Source organism: Bubalus bubalis, chromosome 3 (genome assembly GCF_019923935.1).
Source record: "Bubalus bubalis isolate 160015118507 breed Murrah chromosome 3, NDDB_SH_1, whole genome shotgun sequence".
Classification (NCBI taxonomy): Eukaryota; Metazoa; Chordata; class Mammalia; order Artiodactyla; family Bovidae; genus Bubalus; species Bubalus bubalis.
In genome coordinates, this window is record NC_059159.1 from 102,258,889 (window position 1) to 102,280,666 (window position 21,778).

Consider the following 21,778-nt stretch of genomic DNA (forward strand, 5'->3'; position numbering starts at 1 on the left):
TACACTATAATGCCTATATTGCATACTTAAAATTTGCTAAGAGGATAAATCTTATGTTAAAAGTATTCTTATCACAAAAAATTAAAATAATAAAGAGGATGAAAAGAAACTTTTGGAGGTGATAGAAATGCTTATGGTACTGATTGGGTTGATGGTTTCACAGGTGTATATATATATATATATATATATATATATATCTCCAAACTCCTCAAGTTGTACACATTAAATATATACAGTTTTTTGTATGTTAACCACATCTCAATAGTTTAAAAAATAAAAAATAAATTAAATATATAAATTATCATAGTTCAGAATAAGCAATTACTAAATGGTAGATATTATTAATTATTAGTCAGCTCTCTCACATCTTCCGGACAAATATGCCACTCTACTCTTAGTTCCTCCAACCCACTGAACATCATCTACATCACTTTATACATCACAGCAGAATTATGTATCTGTACATTCATTTCCTTCACCAGACGATGAGCTCTTCTGAAGCAGGGACTACAGTGTATTGGTAGCCCCCAAATCAAAGCCGTCAAGAGAGTATAGCAAACAGTGGAACTGTTTGCTTAAGTGTTAACCAAAAAAAATAAATGAATCAATCAGTCAGTCTAGTTATGATGAGGCAGATAATAAAATACCCTATCTCAGCCAATAATTACAAGTTCACTGTTAAGATTTTTCCAAGATTGTTGTCTGGAATGTGAAGCCAGGTGGGCCTTAGGAAGCATCACTACAAACAAAGCTAGTGGAGGTGACAGTGTTCCAGTTGAGCTAGTCCAAATCCTAAAAGATGATGCACTCAATATGCCAGCAAATATGGAAACTCAGCAGTGGCCACAGAACTGGAAAAAGGTCAGTTTTCCTTCCAATCTCAAAGAAGGACAATGCCAAAGAATGTTCAAACTACCACACAATTGCACTCATCTCACACACTAGTGAAGTAATACTCAAAATTCTCCAAGCCAGGATTCAGGAGTACGTGAACCGAGGACTTACAGATGTTCAAGCTGGATTTATAAAAGGCAGAGGAACCAGAGGTCAAATTGCCAATATCCGTTGGATCATAGAAAAAGCAAGAGAATTCCAGAAAAATTATCTACTTCTGCTCTATTGATTACACCAAAGACTTTGACTGTGTAAATCACAAAAAACTGAGGAAAATTCTTCAAGAGATGGGAATACCAGACCACCTTACCTGTCTCCTAAGAAATCTGTATGCAGGTCAAGAAGGAACAGTTAGAACTGGACATGGAACAACAGACTGGTTCCAAATTGGGAAAGGAGTATGTCCAGGCTATATATTGTCACCCTGCTTATTTAAGTTATATGCAGAGTACATCATGTGAAATGCCAGGCTGGATGAAACACAAGCTGGAATCAAGGTTGTAGGGAGAAATACCAATAACCTCAGATATGCAGATGACACCATCCTTATGGCAGAAAGTGAAGAGGAATTAAAAAGCTTCTTGATGAAAGTGAAAGTGGAGAGTGAAAAAGCTGGTTTAAAACTCAACATTTAAAAAATGTAGATCATGGCATCTGGTCCCACCACTTCATGGCAAACAGATGGGGAAACAATGGAAACAGTGACAGACTTCACTTTCTTGGGCTCCAAAATCACTGTAGATGGTGACTGCAGCCATGAAATTAAAAGACGCTTGTTCCTTGTAAGGAAAGCTATGACCAACCTAGACAGCATATTAAAAAGCAGAGACATTACTTTGCCGACAAAGGTCCATCTAGTCAAAGCTATGGTTTTTCCAGCAGTCATGTATGGATGTGAGAGTTGGACTATAAAGAAAGCTGAGTGCTGAAGAATTGATACTTTTGAACTGTGGTGTTGGAGGAGACTCTTGAGAGTCCCTTGGACATCAAGAAGATCCAACCAGTCAATCCTGAAGGAAATCAGTCCTGGATATTCACTGGAAGGACTGATGCCGAAGCTGAAACTCCAATCCTTTGGCCACCTGATGTGAAGAACTGACTCATTTGAAAAGACCCTGATGCTGGGAAAGATTGAAGGCAGGAGGAGAAGAGGACAACAGAGGATGAGATGGTTGGATGGCATCACCAACTTGAGGGACAAGAGTTTGAGCAAGCTCCAGGAGTTGGTGACAGGGAGGCCTGGCATGCTGTAATCCATGGGGTCGCAGAGTCAGACATAACTGAGCGACTGAACTGTTGTCTGAAATGTAAATAACCCTGGGAAGAAGTAAACTGTTATGAGTCATTCTTATCTTACTGAGGCAAAGAAAAAAAAGTAAGAAATCTGAAGCGAATGCAAAGGATACGCCATTCCTCTGATACGTTTGATCTTTCCTGGATCTATGAGTTGAATAGGCTTCAGGACATTCCTCACAGGACATGAAAAAAACACTTCACCTCCTCCTCCAGGCGGCATCCCCCGTCGTACAACCTGCAGGCATAGTGAAAAAGAAGAGGTCAGGATTCAACAGAGTGGATGACACCCAGCCAGGCTGGTGTACACCAAGAATGAAAACCAACATTAGAATGCAGAAGGCTTTCGAACCCAACTTGTCCATCTCTTCAAGATCAACAGAACCTAATGTCAGCTCCACAGGGGTACATGCTGAGCAAGGGGACTATGTGGTGTGTCAGAAAAAGCAGTAGACACAGAACCTGCATGTTCCAGTCAAAGCCAGACAGGTCACTTCACTACCAGAACTTGTTTCCTCAACCTTAAAATGAGGGACTGGTCTAGCTTATCAGCTTACCCACTTCTTAACCACCAAGAACCCTTTTCTCCTCTTCTGGAATTAAATGGTCTATCAAAACTCAATAGTTTTGAGTTATTAAATAAAAATGAAGTAATTTCCCTTCAAAAAGCAGAGATGCTAAACAGCTTTAGATATCCAGTGTTATCACACTGGATTGATATAATTCCCTTAAATAGCAAACAAACAGATGCTTAAATTACTTCAACTAGGTTTTGAAAGTAAAGTACTAAAAAGTCTCAGGGACATTCAGATTGGTAGGCTCTGGGCACAAATTAAAATAAATGATCCAGATCAGAGAGGTAGCATGGTCAGAATCCCAGCTCCATGACTTATTCGCTGAGTTGTCATGAGTTAAGGAGTTAATGTATGTAGAATGTTGACAACATCTACTACCACTAAGTAAGTGCAATATATCAATTACTCTTGTCATTACTAAAGGGACCCTTTCAGCTCAAAGTCTGCAATGCTAGGTTCAAGAATTCTTATAATGGTGACTTCAATCGTGCCACACACACACTGAACCATACAGCTCTTCCAGTGAGTTGGTAAGAAAATATTTCACACTGATTTATGCCACCAACAATCTGGACATTCGTACCTTTAACTCAAAAGATTCACCATCAATCCCAAACTGTTTCAGTAGAGGGAGTGCTGTTGCCTTCAGAACATCAACCTGCAGAATAATTTCAGAAAAAAAAAAAAGTTACTTAAACCTTGAGATTGAAAGAAGAAAGAATCCACAAAGCCGGTTAAGGCTTAGCCTCCAGGTAGATGAAGCAGTCTGGTAAAGAGAAAAGAGGCTGGCTTACAACTGAGGGCATGGGTTGGCTCTGCTCTCGACTAAAGACTATGATTTTATAAGCCACTGGCTTCTCTGAGCCCCTTTTCCACATTTATAGTAGTACACACCTACCTTATGAGTCATCATGAGCATCACATGCTATCACGCAAAAAGCACCAAGAAACTGCTGGGCTCATGCAGAAAACAAACTGAAACCTCTGCTCATTCTTACAGGTATAAACACTAAGCAAAGACATGGCCTCTTTAAGTATTCTTTATTCAACATGACTATTTCACGTTTAGAGCTGGTGGCACTCCAGGCTAAAGTGAATCAATTATTCAGCCTAACAGTTCTACCTAAGAATCCTGCTGACACCCACACACAGGCAGTTAAAGGTGGTGGTGATTCTACAAGGCGCCGGGGGCCTCAGAGGAAAGACAGCCTCAAACTGCAGCAAACAACGAAAACCCCTAAGTGCGAGGAAGACATCCACAGTCGATGGCAAGACACTGTCAAGTACATCTGTTACCATCTCCTCATTCGAAACTCCTAGGAGGGCTGCGATCCTTCCTTATTCATTTGCAGATTCCTCACAGAGGATAAGGTGATATTCAAATCACGTTATCCAAGAAGTCAGTGACTGCTCAGCGGCAACTAGGGAAACAAGAGCAATCCCCTCCTTGTTCCCAATGGAACAAGAGATGTTTCTCAGCCCTGCAGGGGCTGATCCTACAACAGGAAGCATTGAGGGCAAGCAGCATAAGCAGAGGCTCTGGGAAAAAGCCCTGGTCCCAGTCCAGGCTCTAGTTTGCTGTGTGGCCTCAAACAAGAAAATCTCAACTTCTAAATTCCCTTGTCTCTAAGGTAAGGAGCTCAGCCTGCCTGTCTCCAAGTTGCTACCAACTCTTACATGCTAACATTCAACAGAACAATACTCCAACAGGGCTTTATGGCAGAGAACAGTCCCCAACCAAATATTCATATATCAGAAAATTAACCAGAGGTAGAAATGACCTATGTATCCTAGGAACATGTTCAGCATGGATCAGGTGGGGCAGAAGCAGTTACTGAGAAAATCCATTAAAGATTAGCTAATTTCAATTAAATATTAAAGCTACACACAACTCAGAAACTTAAAATAGGCATTTGGAATTGCTGAAACCAAGAAGAATTCAGTTGAGGCTAGTACGAAGGGCAGCTGGGGAGAAAACCAAGCCAGATTCTGGAAAAGGTGGGGGCTGCAAGGACGCCGGTTGCTCCGTGAGCATGACTCCTGGAGCTAGGCGACCTCCCGCTCTCCCGGGTAAGAGAAAGGCAAGAGAACAGAACACCCCTGCTGGTTCATCCCACCCACACCTGGAGTCAAATAGGAGGAAGTCAAATTGACTGAGGGCCAGTCAGGAGCCCAAATATAACTCCAGGTGTGGTCCTGTCTCCCGGGTCACTCTCCATCTGACACGAAGGGCAGGCCCCTCGCTGTGGTGGGACAAGGGCTGGAAAGGCAGCTGTGGCCTGGAGCCCCACTCTGCCTCTTACAGCCTCTGAGGCCCGGACGCTCTCTCCTCAGGGCTTTGGCTGCCTGCTGTAGAAAGAGGGGCCCGACTAGAAAGTTCCATAACCTCCTCAAGCTCCACACACTGGATCTAGGGGGGTGGTCTGTGGGTTCTGCTTCAAGGAAACCTATCTGTTACTCTGCAGTCAGAGAGGAAAGGCAAAAGTCTGACCCAAGTGGAACCTCAGGGCAAAGGCACCACCCTTACAGTCCAATCAGTCAACAAGTAGAAATATGATCAGACCCATAGCTTCCCAGGTGGCCCTAGTGGTAAAGAACTTGTTTGCCAATGCAAGAGACATAAGAGACTCAGGTTCAATCTATGGGTCAGGAAGATCCCCCGGAGAAGGAAATGGCAATTGAATATTCTCCAGTATTCTTTCCTGGAGAATCCCATGGACAGAGGAGGCTGGCAGGCTACAATCCATAGGGTCGCAGAAGAGTCAAACATGGCTGAAGCAACTTAGCACACACCACAACAAACAGAAAAAGGGAAGAAACCTGTTCCCTTCAGTTCCCTTGTCTGAAACAGTGATAAGAACATCTACCTAACCCTCATGAATCAAATAAATACAGATACTGACAGAGGTCCACCTAAACAAGTGGCCAGGACACAGCAGACTTCACTCCACTTCTTTTCCCTGCTAGGATAGCCCTGAAAGAGGATGGACTCTTCACTCACCATCTGACCAACTGCTGGCACCAGTAAATATCAACTGGGGGCACCAGTATCAAATCACTGAGACTCAAAGTAGATCTCCTAGAATTTTTCTTCTCAAAATTTCTCCCCATTTCCTATCTTTTTGTCTCCAAAATGTCCCTACCCCTTTACAAGGCTCATCCCATCACTGCTGCTTCTATCCTCTGGATATCTGTAGGTGGCCTTATTAAGCCCTTCTACCCTTCTCATTTTAACTTTTTCCTTCTCCATTACAGCCTACAAATGAGTGCAAGTTTCTCTCACTTAAAAATTCCCAACCTCAGCTCTTAAGAGGACATCCCATCTAGCATTCTGGAAGAATCTCCCAACCTTCTATGGTTCTATTTTACTCATTCTGAACCTGTGCGTGATCTTGCACCCTAATGATACTGTTCTCTTAAAGCTCAACAGAACTTCTCACTGCTGCATCTCCCTACCCAATCCCAACTCAACTCCTGCAAGGACTGACTCTTGGATCATCCCTAGCTTTTCAGAACTCAACTCCTTGGCTCCTCCAAATCCTTCTATTTCCACAGTCACTGTCTCCAGCTCCTCTTCCCCAACTCACTCCTTACATACTTATTCCTCTTCTTCATCTATTCTCAGTCCCTGGAACCATGAAGCCAAAACTCAACTGGCCCACTGAGGCTAGAAAGGGACGTTAAATGAATGATGAGGTCAGTTAAGACCTGTGTCCAAATGGAGCTCTCACGCCTCTTCCCAAGAGGGCAGGTGCTACTCAGCTTTGATGGATTGCTGTTGTGGAGAAGCCACGCTGACCTACTACAATGAAAAACTCTGGGGTTTCAAACAAGAACAACCAATTCAGATACACACACCAACACCAACACCAACACCACCGGCACACTGTGCAGACCAAGAGAAAAACACCTGTCAGACTTACTGAGCCAAAAAGCCAACAGTGATCAACCTCGGTACTAGTCAACCTCATTCTCCTACAGAGTGAAATATCAGTAGGTAAGATCCTGATGATCTGAGGCTCCAAACAGTAATTCCCAACTGGACATCCCCCATGGATATCCCATCAATATCCCAGAGAACAGGACCAAAATCAGACACATCAACTATCACCCCATCACAATTTTCCTCTTCCCTGTGTCAAACTCTTTCTGATCACTATCCTTTCAAGTCAACCATGACAGAAATCATGGAGTTACCTGTGACCCCTTCCTCCTATCCCAACTCCAATTAGTTATCGAGTTATGAAGCCCCTCCCTCCACCATGCCCTTCATATTTGTCTACCCTTCCACTTCCCTCTGCATCAAGTTCATACTGGTTGACACCTTGGCAATTTACCCTTCTCTCAGCTCTACAGTTATCTTCCTAAAACCATGACCGACTCTGGGGCTTCCCTTCCTCTTGAAAGCCCTCCCCAGCCCTCAGCACTCAGCTTGTGCGTCTGCCAGAGCCCAGAGGTATCCAGCCTTGTGGTCTCCCTGGCTGTGTTCACAGCTGTTCACCCCATGAAACCACATTCCCTACGGGCAGAACTCATCGTATTCATCCCTGTGTGCAGACAGTAGGTGTGGACATAAATTGATGGGGAAACTACACATTAAAGAGAAAGTTCAAAACAAAGAAGCCACAGGCTGAAGAAGTTACTCTTTATCCAGGATTAGGTGTATTTATTTTATCCTGGGTTGGAGCCAGGTACTAACCAAGGTCATTTTAGTCCTGTAGCATGTGAAAACTACAAGAAAGCCTTTTAATATACTGCTAGAAAGAATAAAATACTATTTCTAGGGAATCTACCAATTAATCTTTGTCATTGTTTATATGTAAATATGTAAATTTTTAGTACTGTCAGTGATAACAACTTTTAAGATCACCGGCAATTATAGAAAGAGAATACAAAACTGGGATACATGGTGCCAACATCTCCTGTCTGCTTCAGGGACTTTTCCCAAGAGTCAAGGCACTTACCCCACCCCCTCCCAATCTGAAATAGTCGAGGTCTCCCCTCTTACTTTTAACTGAAGAACCCATTTCCTACAATCTTCCGGGAAAATGTGAGAAATAAGCAACCACTTGAAATTACTTTGAAATTCTAAACAGTTTACACAGCATTCACATACAGTTAAGAATATCAGATCTTGCACTCTACTTTGGATCCTGGGAAGAGTTTATGTACCCGAATCCTAAGAATTCAGGAATAAACCTTTTATTGCCCAAGAACATATTAATCATGTTTATAACCTCATCAGCATCCTGGTGAATACCAGCAGTCTCTGCTTTGGAGCTCACTGCACCACCTAACTGGGCTTCCCTGGTTAGGGAAGCCACACACATCTGCCTCCGAAGCTACCCCTTCAGTGGTCTTCTTCTAATGTCTGCCGAGGTGAAGACAAGCATCCTCAGTTAGAACTTCAAATCATGGCCCTCAGCTTGAAGATACCTTCTCTGGACAGCAGAGCATCCAAAGGTAGGGATTGTTGCCTCACTATGAAAGGTCTAAGGCAGGCCTGCTCCAATCCATCAATCTCCCTCTCCCCAGCCTGTCTGTCTTTATCTCTCTCTCTCTCACACACACACACACATACAATAAAACCCATCCCAGACTGGCATTAAGACAGCTGTGGTAGCCACAATGAATATTCTAGTTGTACATTAAACTATCCTCCCCACAAACACAGCACGCTTAATAAGAAGCTTGCTGATGCTCACACACTGGCAAAGCTCATATATACCTTCCCTGCCCTTATGCCCTTTCTCTAAATCTGCAAACTCTTCTCAGAAGAAGAAAGTCCTAAAGTGTACAGTTGAAGCCTAAGTCAAGATTATGCTGCAGCATGCCAAGAAGATATTATTCTCTGCCTAAAATTCTGATCTGCTGCCTTTCAGCCTCAACTGTCACATGACCTTATGAAAACTCCACTCTCACACACTTCAGTCAACAGAGCCATATTTCATGTCAAACACGATGAGACTGCAAGCATCTGTTCAGAAGGTTCTTAGACATAACAATGAAAGGCACCTTGAAGAAGATTAACAATAGTCACTGAATCTGATGATTATGAGTCTTGGCTCATCTGCCTTCTGGAGTGATTAATCTCTAAACTTCAAGGTAAATAACAAAACAAATGTGTTTTATCAGGAACTAGTTTCTCAGAAGTTAGGTGTGACAGGAGACAAAAATCACAGTGTGGTGTGGCCTCACTACTCACCGAAGGGTCAACCTGGTCATTGGTCACTCCTCGCAGAACTATTCTCAGCGGGTGCTTCATAAATGGAGCCAGGCAGAGCAGACTTTCCAGATAATACCCAATGCTGCGAAGAACGCTGCAGTCATGCTCCATGGACCCACCATACAAGAGGCCAGGCTGATAATATAAGGTCGTTCCTTATAACAGAGGAAAGAAAGTCAGCAGAAGGAAAAAAAAAAAAAAAGTGTCACAAAGGCAACGAAACAGTCAGTCCCAAGGGGAAAGTCTGGCAAGGGCATCCAAGAGTTCAAAATGCCATTCCTGAGAGCCCACATACTTGACTCCAAAAGCTGACTCATTACTGTCAAGTCCTTGTAACAATAATAAACTGTGAGTGTAATTTAATAAACAGTAATAAATTAAACCCCCCCCCCCCAAGCCATCTGAATTGCCAGAGTCACGGCAGGGCACAGAGGAGATATATCCTAACAGGCACCCTAGTCTCCCAACAGCATGCTCTCAGATTGTGACAATGTTGGGGTTTACAGATGATGTTCTGAAATCATCATGCCAGCAATCAGCTTCTTCTAGGCCCAGGAAATCAGATTCCCCAATACCATAGTCACCAAACTAGGTACCTAGAGAAGTCAAGTACTTATGGCACTCATTTCCATTAAAAGTAACTATTTTAATTTAATAGTAACAAATGGAAATGTCTAAAATTATTGAACTGCTTTAGTCAAAACACTTTATCTTTCTTTATTCTTTCAAATATGCATATCATCCAAAAAGTTTCATACTAGGTTTACATATTAGAGGAAAAACCAAATAAAATATGTTAGATGATTCAGGGGATATGAAGAAATGAACACAATATATTTTTGATACTAATAATCCCTGGCCAAGTTCTCCTGGCACAATTTACCAATAAAGAAATCTAACATTAGAGGAAGGAACTAGGTTCAGTCACCAAAAGGAAAGCAGCGCTTGGGAGTTTGACACAAGAAATACAGGTTTCACCATATAAAAAAATCAAAATCACAATAATCGCTATCAGAATCATATTCTAATCAAAGTTAGAAAACTCTAGTTATTCTAAATACTATTTATGACTCAAAACAATCTTTTAGGTCCAAAAGCCCCCAACTCCCAAAGACTATAACCACTGAACTCTGCACTAAAATCTGTCTATGCCGGCAAATTAACCAAATAAGAAACTAACCAGATCATCAAAATGAAGGCTGAGGGGGGCAGGGTGGGTGTGGGGGGGGGGGCGGGCGGGTAGACACAAGAGGTGGAAGGATGCAGGATCATATAAATATCTTATTTCTCAACTAAGCTGTAGAAAGTGAAAGTGAAGTCACTTAGTCATGTCCGACCAAGCTCCTCCGTCCATGGGATTCTCCAGGCAAGAATACTGGAGTGGTTTGCCAATTCCTTCTCCAGGGGATCTTCCTGACCCAGCGATCGAACCCAGGTCTCCCACATTGCAGGCAGACACTTTAACCTCTGTGCCACCAGGGAAGCCCTTAAATATAAGAATACAGTCTCTCAGAAAACCTCCTATAGAGACACAGAACTTCAGATCCAAGTACTAATATCAAAGATTTCAAAGGGAGGAAAGGAAGCCAGGTTGAAAGAAGAAGGGGGAGGAGGCAGGAGAGGGGGGCAAAAGGGGTGGCCTTACAGACGTCTCCTGCCACCTACAGATACTCAGGCGTTATGGGACTTTTCCCTGGGCCTCCAGAGAAGGGAGGACTGGAACTCGGCCCTACCAGAAATCAGACCAGACCAGAACCAGAATTCGAATTCTCTGCCAAGAGGAGGTGATCAGTCTCCAATCCTCAGCTCACGCCGAGGGCCCTTCGACTAGATTCCTGTGTCCAGGACCGGGGGACTAGAAAAATGGGGAAGGATAGGAAGGGTTAAGGAGAGGAAAGAGAGAGGGAAGGGGAGAGAGGTCAATAAAGTCTCTTGTTCCTTACTGGTCGGGGCACTCTGGCCAGTTGTCCAGGTCAAGAGGAGACCAGGGACAAAAGGGTCCCAGTTGCAGCCACTGGGTCTGGTCCATTGGCAGGCAAGCTGGCCCCTGAGTACCCCGAGTGGTCAGGATGTCGGTCTCAGCGAAGAAGAGTCCCACCAGAGTCACCATTTGTTGCAGGAAGGCAGACCCCTTCCAGGGCCCAAAACTGGGCTCTTGTCTAACACTTGGAAATGAATTGTCCGAGGAGACACATGTGCTGACAAAGCAAGAGATTTTATTGGGAAAGGGCACCCGGGTGGAGAGCAGTAGGGTAAGGGAACCCAGGAGAACTGCTCTGCCGTGTGGCTCGCAGTCTCGGGTTTTATGGATATGACCATAAAACAACAGATATGACCCCAAAACAACAGAATTTCTTGTCCTCTGAATCACCAATAAAAACCGCTGAAAACATCCCCAGCAATTTCAAAGTAAAGGAATCAAGGAAGACTAAAGGAATCATAGCTTGCAAAGGGCATCTGATGTTTTACTCCTGAAACCTGTTCTCTGTGAGGTATGGCTGAATGCAGCTACAGATCAAGTCCCATGGTCACTTATAAAGCCAAGCTTGTCTTCTCCCTTAACAGAGCCAACATACAGAAAAGTTCAGTTTCCTCTGTTGAATACATGTTTCTCCCTTAACAGAAAACACATAGAAAAGTTCAGTTTCCTCTGTTGAATACATGTGCAAAGGCACATAGCTCATGGAGACAATCAAAGCATGTTTGCCATGATTACCTATACAATGTAGATAACAGTTTCTAATAGCAAAAAAAAAAAAAGAAGGAAAAAAAAAAAAACTAGACAAAAAGCTAGAAACAACCTAAATGTTTATCAGCAGGGAACAGTCAAATAAGTTATCATGTATCCATACAACAGAATACAATGTAACGCCACTGAAAAATTGAGATGGACCTGCATGTGCCTGGCAAGCAAATTCCTTGAGACATCTGTGCTAATAAAAAACAGCTGGCTGCAGAACAGTATGAACAGCCTGATCCTGTTGATGGTTTGAGATACAAAAGTGCCAATGAAAGCAAATACATATAAAGGAGACCAGGACAAAGTCCCCATGGCTGCCCCTGGGAGAGTGAATGGAAGGGGAAACAGGTGAAGGGATTTTCACATTTTTTGCACATACTTATATAAACTTATTTTAAAAGACAAAATAAAAAAAATTAAAATTCATCACATACAGCTACCTCAGAGTTTGTTGTAAGATTTTATTGTGACAACATAAGCTACATGGACATTGAAAAGCTGTACATAAAGTTAGGTATAAAACACTTCTATTGTTTAAAAGAGAGGAGGTGCTTGTCTGTTTATCTGAAATTTTCACTCTTCTCACTTCCTTAAGTCAAGTATATGTCCCTTAAATTGGCAATTTCACATACTATCTTCAGACAATCATATCACAGACAGGAAACTGGGTCTTTCCATTCAAATACAATATTTATACCATCAAAAAGAGTGAGTAACAGAGGAATATTTAAGTAGTACATGTAAGTGCTTTCAGGAATGGGAAGAAAAGGAGCTTACCTGTTTGGTTTATTTCAATTCGAGAACCATTAGTTACTTTGTCCAACAGTCTTATGAAGCTGGCTTCAAAATCTGTGGGGAGAAAAGAAAACTGACTGGCCTCCAATTAGGTCATTTCCAGACAGCAGATCCCATCCAAGTGCTGCAGTGCAGGGTAGGTTACTTCCTGCATCACACTGGGTTCTTCACAGGACCTGGGTGAGCACACTGGCTAAGGAATCTGAAGCAGTTGAGAAGCACTGACTAGCATTCGTATGTTTTGCTGTTGCTGTTGTTCAGTCGCTAAGTAGCGTCCAACTCTTTTGCAACCCTATGGACTTGGCCCACTGGGCTCCTCTGTTCATGGGATATCCCAGGCAAGAGTACTAGAGTGAGTTGTCATTTCCTTCTCCAGGGGGATCTTCCCAACCCAGGAATCGAACTCGTGTCCCTTACATCTCCTGCACTGGCAGGCAGATTCTTTACCACTGAGCCACCTAGGAAGCCCATATGTATGTTTAGTAGAACTATTAAAAACAAGTCAGTTTTTGTATTCCACCAAAAAATAGGAACTCTACCAGCAATCTAATGGGATATTAATTTCAGCAGCATAACACCCATTTGTTCTGATCTCAGGAGTGTGTGCCAAATGAGAGAAAGAACAGAAAGCAAGAAAGAGTTTTAAAGTCAAACTCTTACTTGCTGCAGAATACCCTTCAATCTCAGAGACAGTAAAAGGTCACTGCCTCTGTCATTCAACAAAGTGCCCTTTCTCCCTTCCTCTATCATCTTATTGATCTAGAACTTTCTAATCGGTTAAGTTTTTAATTTTATTACAAGGTACCTGAATATACAGTATTATTGTCACTTTTTTAATGCATGAAAAAGATTAGAAGAAAAAAACACCAAATGTTAATAAATAGGTTTCTCTTCACAGTAGCATTTTATATGAATTTTTATTGTTTAAATTTTAATGTTTAAATTTGCTTCAGTTACTTTTATGAATAAATTGTTATCAAAGCTGTTGAGTTTGGCAGAAAACAAAATTCTGTAAAGCAATTATCCTTCAATAAAAAAAATTAATTAAAAAAATACAAAAGCTGGGTTATTCTCTAAAACGTGAGGGGGTAGATTGTAAATGTGAAATATGAAAAGACAGAGAGAAGAATCAGAAGTATATGTTCTCTGTTCTCCTGAATTGATATTATATACATACAACCCACTCCAGTATTCTTGCCTGGAAAATCCCATAGACAGAGGAGCCTGCTGGGCTACAGCCCATGGGGTCACAAAGAGTGACTGAGTGACTTCACTTCTTCTTTCTTTCACATACACACACACATATGGAGCTTTAGCTTCAACATCCCTCCCATGAACGGAAACAGGAAGACCAAGTCTTCTATACTGAAGGCATGGTGACTGCCTGATGCTTTCAGGCAGATCCTGCTGCTGCTGCTAAGTCACGTCCGACTCTGTGTGACCCCATAGACGGCAGCCCACCAAGCTCCCCAGTCCCTGGGATTCTCCAGGCAAGAATACTGGAGTGGGTTGCCATTTCCTTCTCCAATGCATGAAAGTGAAAAGTGAAAGTGAAGTCGCTCCGTGTCCGACTCTTAGCGACCCCATGGACTGCAGCCTACCAGGCTCCTCCGTCCACGGGATTTTCCAGGCAAGAGTACTGCAGTGGGCTGTCACTGCCTTCTTCGTCAGGCAGTTCCTACTCCTCTAATAAACTAGCAGAGTTTGAGAGCACAGACCTTAACAGTAACCTAAACTGATCCCAAAGGGTGAGCAGATCAACGAAGCAATTCCCATCCACCTGTTGTTACTTAACGCTGTCCCATAACTCCTGTCACAGCAGATTCTGCAATCTGTACAAAGAGCACTAGGCTAGAAGTCAGAGAAGCTCCCTTAAGTCCTGAAATAAGGCATAATGGCTAATAACAGAAGCTGTGTGTTAATGCTTACATTATATTAATCCTCGTAACCTCTAAGCAGGAAGTGCTTCCAGTTTTACAGAAGGCTAAGGCCCAACTGGCAGAGTGAAGACTTGAACCCAAGTCTGCCCTTCTCTATAGAGTCCATGCTTCAAACCAAACCAGGGCTGGGCTTGCCTCACTCAGTTTAATCTCTCAAAGCTAACCTCCTCCTCTAGAAAATCATACTACCTTTCAATTGATTTACTGAAGGTCCTGCGGATGACTTAATGAGTCCCCAGTCAACATTTATCTTTAATGAAATTAGAACAGAATAAATACTATCAGTTACATAGTAAGGGTGCTGTTCATGAAATTTTAGTCTCAGTTCAATACATACTTGTATATGTATTGGGTTACGTAGAAGTAGCACCACGAAAGTTGAAAGGTTAAGTCAGCTACAAAATTGAAGTACATATTATTTCTATGGTCTTTTATGTAGAATATTGTATGTTTTAATGTAGGCAGGATGTATTAATGCCACGCCACTGTCTACCTATGTTTATAGAAAATGCAAGGTATTCTGCACAAAAAAAGAAAACTTGGCTTGCTCAAGTTTTCAGGCTGCCTAAATGGGTGAGACAAACAAGCATTTATGAATAAAGTCCAAGATTATAAACCCCATAGCTTTTATAAATTAGTAAAGAAAACAAAACAAAAAATTACTTTGAAAGTAGGGGTTTTTTTTTTGCAATCCACAGGGGCTCTTGAGCATGAACACAGTTTAAAATGTCCAGCAGAGGAACACAAGTAGGAAGAAAATGAGCACTTATGAAGACCTCCAGACAAAAACCATCCCCAGGTCACAGTAAACAGGTGCTTTAGAAGCCGTACCTCAAAGAACCAATGCAGAGCTAGTTCCTGAATCCTAGTAACAGTGAAGATACAGCTCCATCACCTGGTACGAAAAAGATCTCAAGTTCGCCTAATAATAGTCAGACTGAAGCCTCAAACTTCGTTAAAACAAGATGTGTAGGATTCCCTGCCACCTCACTTCTTCAAGACTGCTCCTAGGAGTACAGAATTTCAGATATCTAGCATCAGGGAGGAAGTTCCCCCCAAAAGCACAATTTTACTAGATGGTTTAAGAATACATAGCTAGGTTACACAGCTATAAGGAGAATCAACATGAAAGCCACAATGGTCAGGAGACTGGCTACAACTAGGGACATGGAAGGGAGAGGTCAATGAAGGTGTGCACAATGCTCTCTTCCTTGACCTGGATGGCATCACACGGATGCTCATTTTATAATCCTATGAGAACTACTTTTATGTTTTATGAATTTTTCATGTTATTATACTTCACACTTTCAACAAAATTGTCCCATTTAAGACCTTTAATTTCAGGATTCCTTAAGTACTACCTCCCATACATAATGACCTCCCTTCCCTAGACCCCCAAAGAAGGGAGTTCATCATTTCTTTAAAGGGACTGGTAACTTCTAGAAGACTTCAGTTCAGTTCAGTTCAGTTGCTCAGTCACATCCGACTCTGCGACCCCGTGAATCGCAGCACGCCAGGCCTCCCTGTCCATCACCAACTCCCGGAGTTCACCCAGACTCACGTCCATCGAGTCAGTGATGCCATCCAGCCATCTCATCCTCTGTCATCCCCTTCTCCTCCTGGCCCCAATCCCTCCCACCATCAGAGTCTTTTCCAATGAGTCAACTCTTCGCATGAGGTGGCCAAAGTACTGGAGTTTCAGCTTTAGCATCATTCCTTCCAAAGAAATCCCAGGGCTGATCTCCTTCAGAATGGACTGGTTGGATCTCCTTGCAGTCCAAGGGACTCTCAAGAGTCTTGTCCAACACCACAGTTCAAAAGCATCAATTCTTCGGCACTCAGCTTTCTTCAAAGTCCAACTCTCACATCCATACATGAGGACTTAGTGGCACTCAATATTGGCACTAAGCCTCACCCATTCCTCACCAAAGGCAAAAAGCCATTTCTTAAAGGAGGGGACTGAAAAAAGGAATACAATCCAAAGATCTACCCTTTAAAAACAAGGAGCAAATCTCAAGAAACAGATTCAACTTAAAAGTATTGTAATGACTCAAATAAATTATGACACATCTATATACCAGAATACTCAGCAGCTATCAAATTAGTGAGATTTTTCATACACTGATATGAATCATCTCTATAGTATATTGACTGGGAAAAAAGTAAGATGCAAATGGCCTTTGTCTGAGAAAGGAAACAGTACCTATTTGCTTATTTATGGAAAGAAAAAACGAGTCCTGAAAAGAAACACAACAAACCAACAACACTGGTTGCTTCACACGGAAGGAAGATTGAGAAAGAAACAGACAGACTTCGTAAACCGCTTTGTTTGTTTTGAATTTCATGTCATGTGTACACATTTTTAAAAAATACATAAAAATTAAATTGAAAAAAAAACAAATAAAGGTACTGTAACACAATTTAAAGAACCAATAAACACTGCTCTCATTAAATAGCCTATGAAAGGTCTTTATAATACAACACAGCCATCATTTCTTAAATAACTGCTTAATTACAAAAGAAAATGTTCACACTATTTTGAGGAAAACAAATTTTAAGTAATATATACAGTGTGATTACAATTCCGTCAGAGAAAGAACTAAAAGAAAAGACAGCAAACTATTAACACATGAAATTAGGACTTACTATTTTCAACATTTAATTCAAAAAAGGTAGAAATTACAAATATATACCCAAGTCTCAGAATAAATTAAAGGATGTTCACTCACTTGGAAATAATATATATATAAAGCATTTACATATTTTATATAATTATGCAGAATGTGACAAATAATAAGTTATTTGACCTTAAACACATCCCATCTTTCCTAAATTATAAATCATGTGAGTTCATTTCAGTGGCTCAGTCATGTCTGACTCTTTGCAGTCCCGTGGACTACAGCACACCAGGCTTCGCTGTCCATCATCAACTCCCAGAGCTTGCTCAAACTTGTGTCCATCAAGTCAGTGATGACATCCAACCATCTCATCCTCTGTCATCCCCTTCTCCTCCTGCCTTCAATCTTTCCTAGCATCAGGGTCTTTTAAAATGAATCAGGTCTTCGCATCAGGTAGCCAAAGTATTGAAGTTTCAGCTTCAGCATCAGTCCTTCCATTGAATATTCAGGACTGATTTCCTTCAGGATGGACTGGCTGGATATCCTTGCAGTCCAAGGGACTCTCAAGAGTCTTCTTCAACACCACAGTTCAAAAGCATCAATACTTCAGTGCTCAGCTTTCTTTATAGTCCAACTCTCACAACCATACATGACCACTGGAAAAACCATAGCTTTGACTAGATGGACCTTTGTTGGCCAAGTAATGTCTCAGCTTTTTAATAAGCTGTCTAGGTTGGTCATAACTTTCCTTCCATGGAGCAAGTATCTTGTAATTTCATGGCTGCAGTCACCATCTGCAGTGCTTTTGGAGCCCAAAAAAATAAAATCTGTCACTGTTTCCACTGTTTCCCCATCTATTTGCCATCAAGTGATGGAGCCAGATGCCATGATCTTCATTTTTGAATGTTGAGTTCTAAGCCAACTTTTTCACTCTCCTCTTTCACTTTCATCAGGAGGCTCTTTAGTTCCTCTTCACTTTCTGCCAAAAGGGTGGTGTCATCTGCATATCTGAGGTTATTGATATTTCTCCCAGCAGTCTTGATTCCAGCTTGTGCTTCATCTAGCCTGCCATTTCGCATGATGTACTCTGCATAGAAGTTAAATAAGCAGGGTGACAATATACAGCCTTGCCATACTCCTTTTCCGATTTTGAACCAGTCTGTTGTTCCATGTCCAGTTCTAACTGTTGCTTCTTGACCTGCATACAGATTTCTCAGGAGGCAGGTCAGGTGGTCTGGTATTCCCATCTCTTTCAGAATTTTCCACAGTTAGTTGTGATCCACACAGTCAAAGGCTTTGGCATAGTCAATAAAGCAGAAAGAGATGTTTTTCTGAAACTCTTTTTTTCTATGATCCAGTGGATGTTGGCAATTCGATGTCTGATTCCTCTGCCTTTTTTAAAACCAGCTTGAACATCTGGAAGTTCATGGTTCACGTACTGTTGAAGCCTGGCTTGGAGAATTTTGAGCATTACCTTGCTAGTGTGTGAGAACCCAATTTATAAATCTTTCTGTGGCCTTTTAAGGAAATCTTTGCTTTCACCAAGCTCATGAAGATGTTCTCCTTGAACTTCTATTTTCATGTGGAAACCACTACATCTGATAAATTTATTCTTCATGGTTTTTGAAACAATTTACTGAGAGATGGACGTTCAATTTTGTCAGGTGTCTTTTCAGTAGCAGTTAAGTTGGTTATGTGATTTTTTTCCCCCTCATTTTTGTGTTTAACCTTACATTTAATTATGTTATACTTTTCCATGTGTTTTATCTGCAGCCAATTCTTGAGATGTACCCTTCCTAATCATACTGGATAGTTTAAAAATTTGTTATGATCTATTTTTTAAAGATTTATTTAGGGCTTTTCATTTGGCCTCATTAAATGAGGTTATTTTGTAATTTAATTTTTTTGTGTGTGGTGCTCTTAAGTACCCTACAACTGAAGTCATCTCTGCTGCTGCTGAGTCACTTCAGTTATGTCCGACTCTGTGCGACCCCATAGACAGCAGCCCACCAGGCTCTCCCGTCCCTGGGATTCTCCAGGCAAGAACAATGGAGTGGGTTGCCATTTCCTTCTCCAATGCATGAAAGTGAAAAGCGAAAGTGAAAAGTGAAGTCGCGCAGTCGTGTCCGACTCCTAGCGACCCCATGGACTGCAGCCTACCAGGCTCCTCCGTCCATGGGATTTTCCAGGCAAAAGTACTGGAGTGGGGTGCCATTGCCTTCTCCAGAAGTCATCTCTATACATTCTTTTTTGTTCTTTGGAATGTGTAAAATAATAAGAATTATTTTTCATTGAATATTGGGGGAAATTTTCTAGCAACTTCAGTGCTCTTTTCTATTTATTACTTGGTGAATTTTTGCATTCCTTTTGTTTTGGTTTTATCTTTGGGTGTCTTTAAAAATTTCATTTTATCTATTTTGATTTGTTATCTTTTTACATAACTATGTCAATTCCAAATGTATCAGTAAATAATAGAGAATAGTCTACCACAAATGTTCTTGATCTTTTACATTAATTACGTGTTTTATTTTATTAATTCATACTTTCTTTCCTTTTACAAATGAATGAGTCTATTGATTTGTTTTGTATTTTTTTTAATGAATTAACTTGATGTCTTTTGCTATTTTCCATTTTGTTTATCTCTTCCTTTAAAATATTTTCATTTCGTTTTTGGCTTGTAAATTTGTTCCATTTCTAAATATCTCAGTTCATTGTTCTGTTGTTTTTCTTCTTAATTACCAAAGTGTTTAGACTGGTAAATTTTTCTTTGGTAGGCTCCCATATATTTTGATAAAATTGATATGTCTCTTAATGTTCTTCTCCCAACAACACAAGAGACAACTCTACACATTGACATCACCAGATGGTCAATACTGAAATCAGATTGGTTATATTCTTTGCAGCCAAAGGTGGAGAATCTCTATACACTTAGCAAAAACAAGTCAAGGAACTGACTGTGGCTCAGACCATGAACTCCTTATTGCAAAATTCAGACTTAAATTGAAGAAAATAGGGAAAACCACTAGACCATTCAGGTATGACATAAATTAGATCCCTTACAATTATACAGTGGAAGTGACAAATAGATTCAAGGGATTAAGTCTGATAGAGTGCCTGAAGAACTATGGACAGAGGTTCATGACATTGTACAGGAGGCGGTGATCAAAACCATCACCAAGAAGAGGAAATGCAAAAAGGCAAAATGGTTGTCTGAGGAGGCCTTCCACATAGCTGAGAAAAGAAGGGAAGCAAAAGGCAAAAGGAGGAAAGGAAAGATATATCTATCTGAATGCAGAGTTCTAAAGAATAGCAAGGAGAGATAAGAAAACCTCCCTAAGTGATCAGTACAAAGAAATAGAGGAAAACAATAGAACAGGAAAGACTAGAGATCTCTTCAAGAAAATTAGAGATACCAAGGGAACTTTTCATGCAAAGATGGGTTCAATAAAGGACAGAAATGGTAGGGACCTAACAGAAGCAGAAGATATTAAGAAGAGGTGGTAAGAATATACAGAAGAACTATACAAAAAAAGATCTTCATGACCCAGATAATCACAATGGTGTGATCACTCACCTAGAGCCAGACATCCTGGAATGTGAAGTCAAGTGGGCCTTCAGAAGCATCACTACGAACAAAGCTAGTGGAGGTGATGGAATTCCAGTTGAGCTATTTCAAGTACTAAAAGATGATGCTATGAAAGTGCTGCACTCAATATGCCAGCAAATTTGGAAAACTCAGCAGTGGTCATAGGACTAGAAAAGGTCAGTTTTCATTCCAATCCCAAAGAAAGGCAATGCCAAAGAATGCTGAAACTCGCACAATTGCACTCATCTCAAATGCTAGCAAAGTAATGCTCAAAATTCTCCAAGCCAGGCTTCAGCAGTATGTGAACAGTGAACTTCCAGATGTTCAAGCTGGTTTTAGAAAAGGCAGAGGAACCAGAAATCAAATTGTCAACATCTGCTGGATCATGGAAAAAGCACGAGTTTCAGAAAAATATCTCTTTCTGCTTTATTGACTATGCCAAAGCCTTTGACTGTGTGGATCACAACCAACTGTGGAAAATTCTGAAAGAGATGGGAATACCCGACCACCTGATCTGTATGGATGTGAGAGTTTGACCATGAAGAAGACTGAGCTCAGAAGAATGGATGCTTTCAAATTATGGTGCTGGCGAAGACTCTTGAGAGTCCCCTGGACTTCAAGGAAATCAAACCAGTCAATTCTAAAGGAAATCAACCCTGAATATTCACTGGAAGGACTGATGCTGAAACTGAAGGTCCACTACTTTGGCCACCTGATGCAAAGAGCCAACTCATTGCAAAAGACCCTGATACTGGGAAAGACTGAGGGCAGAAGGAGAAGGAAGCAACAGAGGATGAGATGGTTGGATGACATCATTGACTTAATGAACATGAATCTGAGCAAACTTCAGGAGATAGTGAAGGACAGGGGAGCCTGGTGTGCTGCCGTCCATGGGGTCACAAGGAGTCAGACACGACTGAGGGACTGAACAACAAAAATCATGAGAGTGTGGTACTGACAAAGGGACAGACATAAAGGTCAGTGAAACAGAACAGAGAACCCAGAAAGAGATCCACACAAATGTGCCCAATATTTTTTTAACAAAGTGATTTGTTAAAAAGGGATTACATGGAAGATAGCCATTTGTACAAATGGTGCTAGAGCAGTTGGA

At 41.4% G+C, this 21,778-nt stretch overlaps 1 protein-coding gene across 6 annotated transcripts in view; it reads right to left on the minus strand.

The window, feature by feature from the left end:
* Positions 1-21,778, minus strand: part of RCL1 (RNA terminal phosphate cyclase like 1) — a 60,289-nt gene that overhangs the window by 31,291 nt on the left and 7,220 nt on the right. For all 6 annotated transcript variants that reach the window (XM_006068202.3, XM_006068199.3, XM_006068200.3 and 3 more), the window contains exons 2-5: positions 12,506-12,577; positions 8,968-9,143; positions 3,346-3,420; positions 2,301-2,425 (exon numbers count right to left, since the gene is read on the minus strand). In XM_006068202.3, the coding sequence (XP_006068264.1) occupies positions 2,301-2,425; positions 3,346-3,420; positions 8,968-9,143; positions 12,506-12,577 (448 nt within the window). The remainder of the gene's footprint in view (positions 1-2,300; positions 2,426-3,345; positions 3,421-8,967; positions 9,144-12,505; positions 12,578-21,778) is intronic.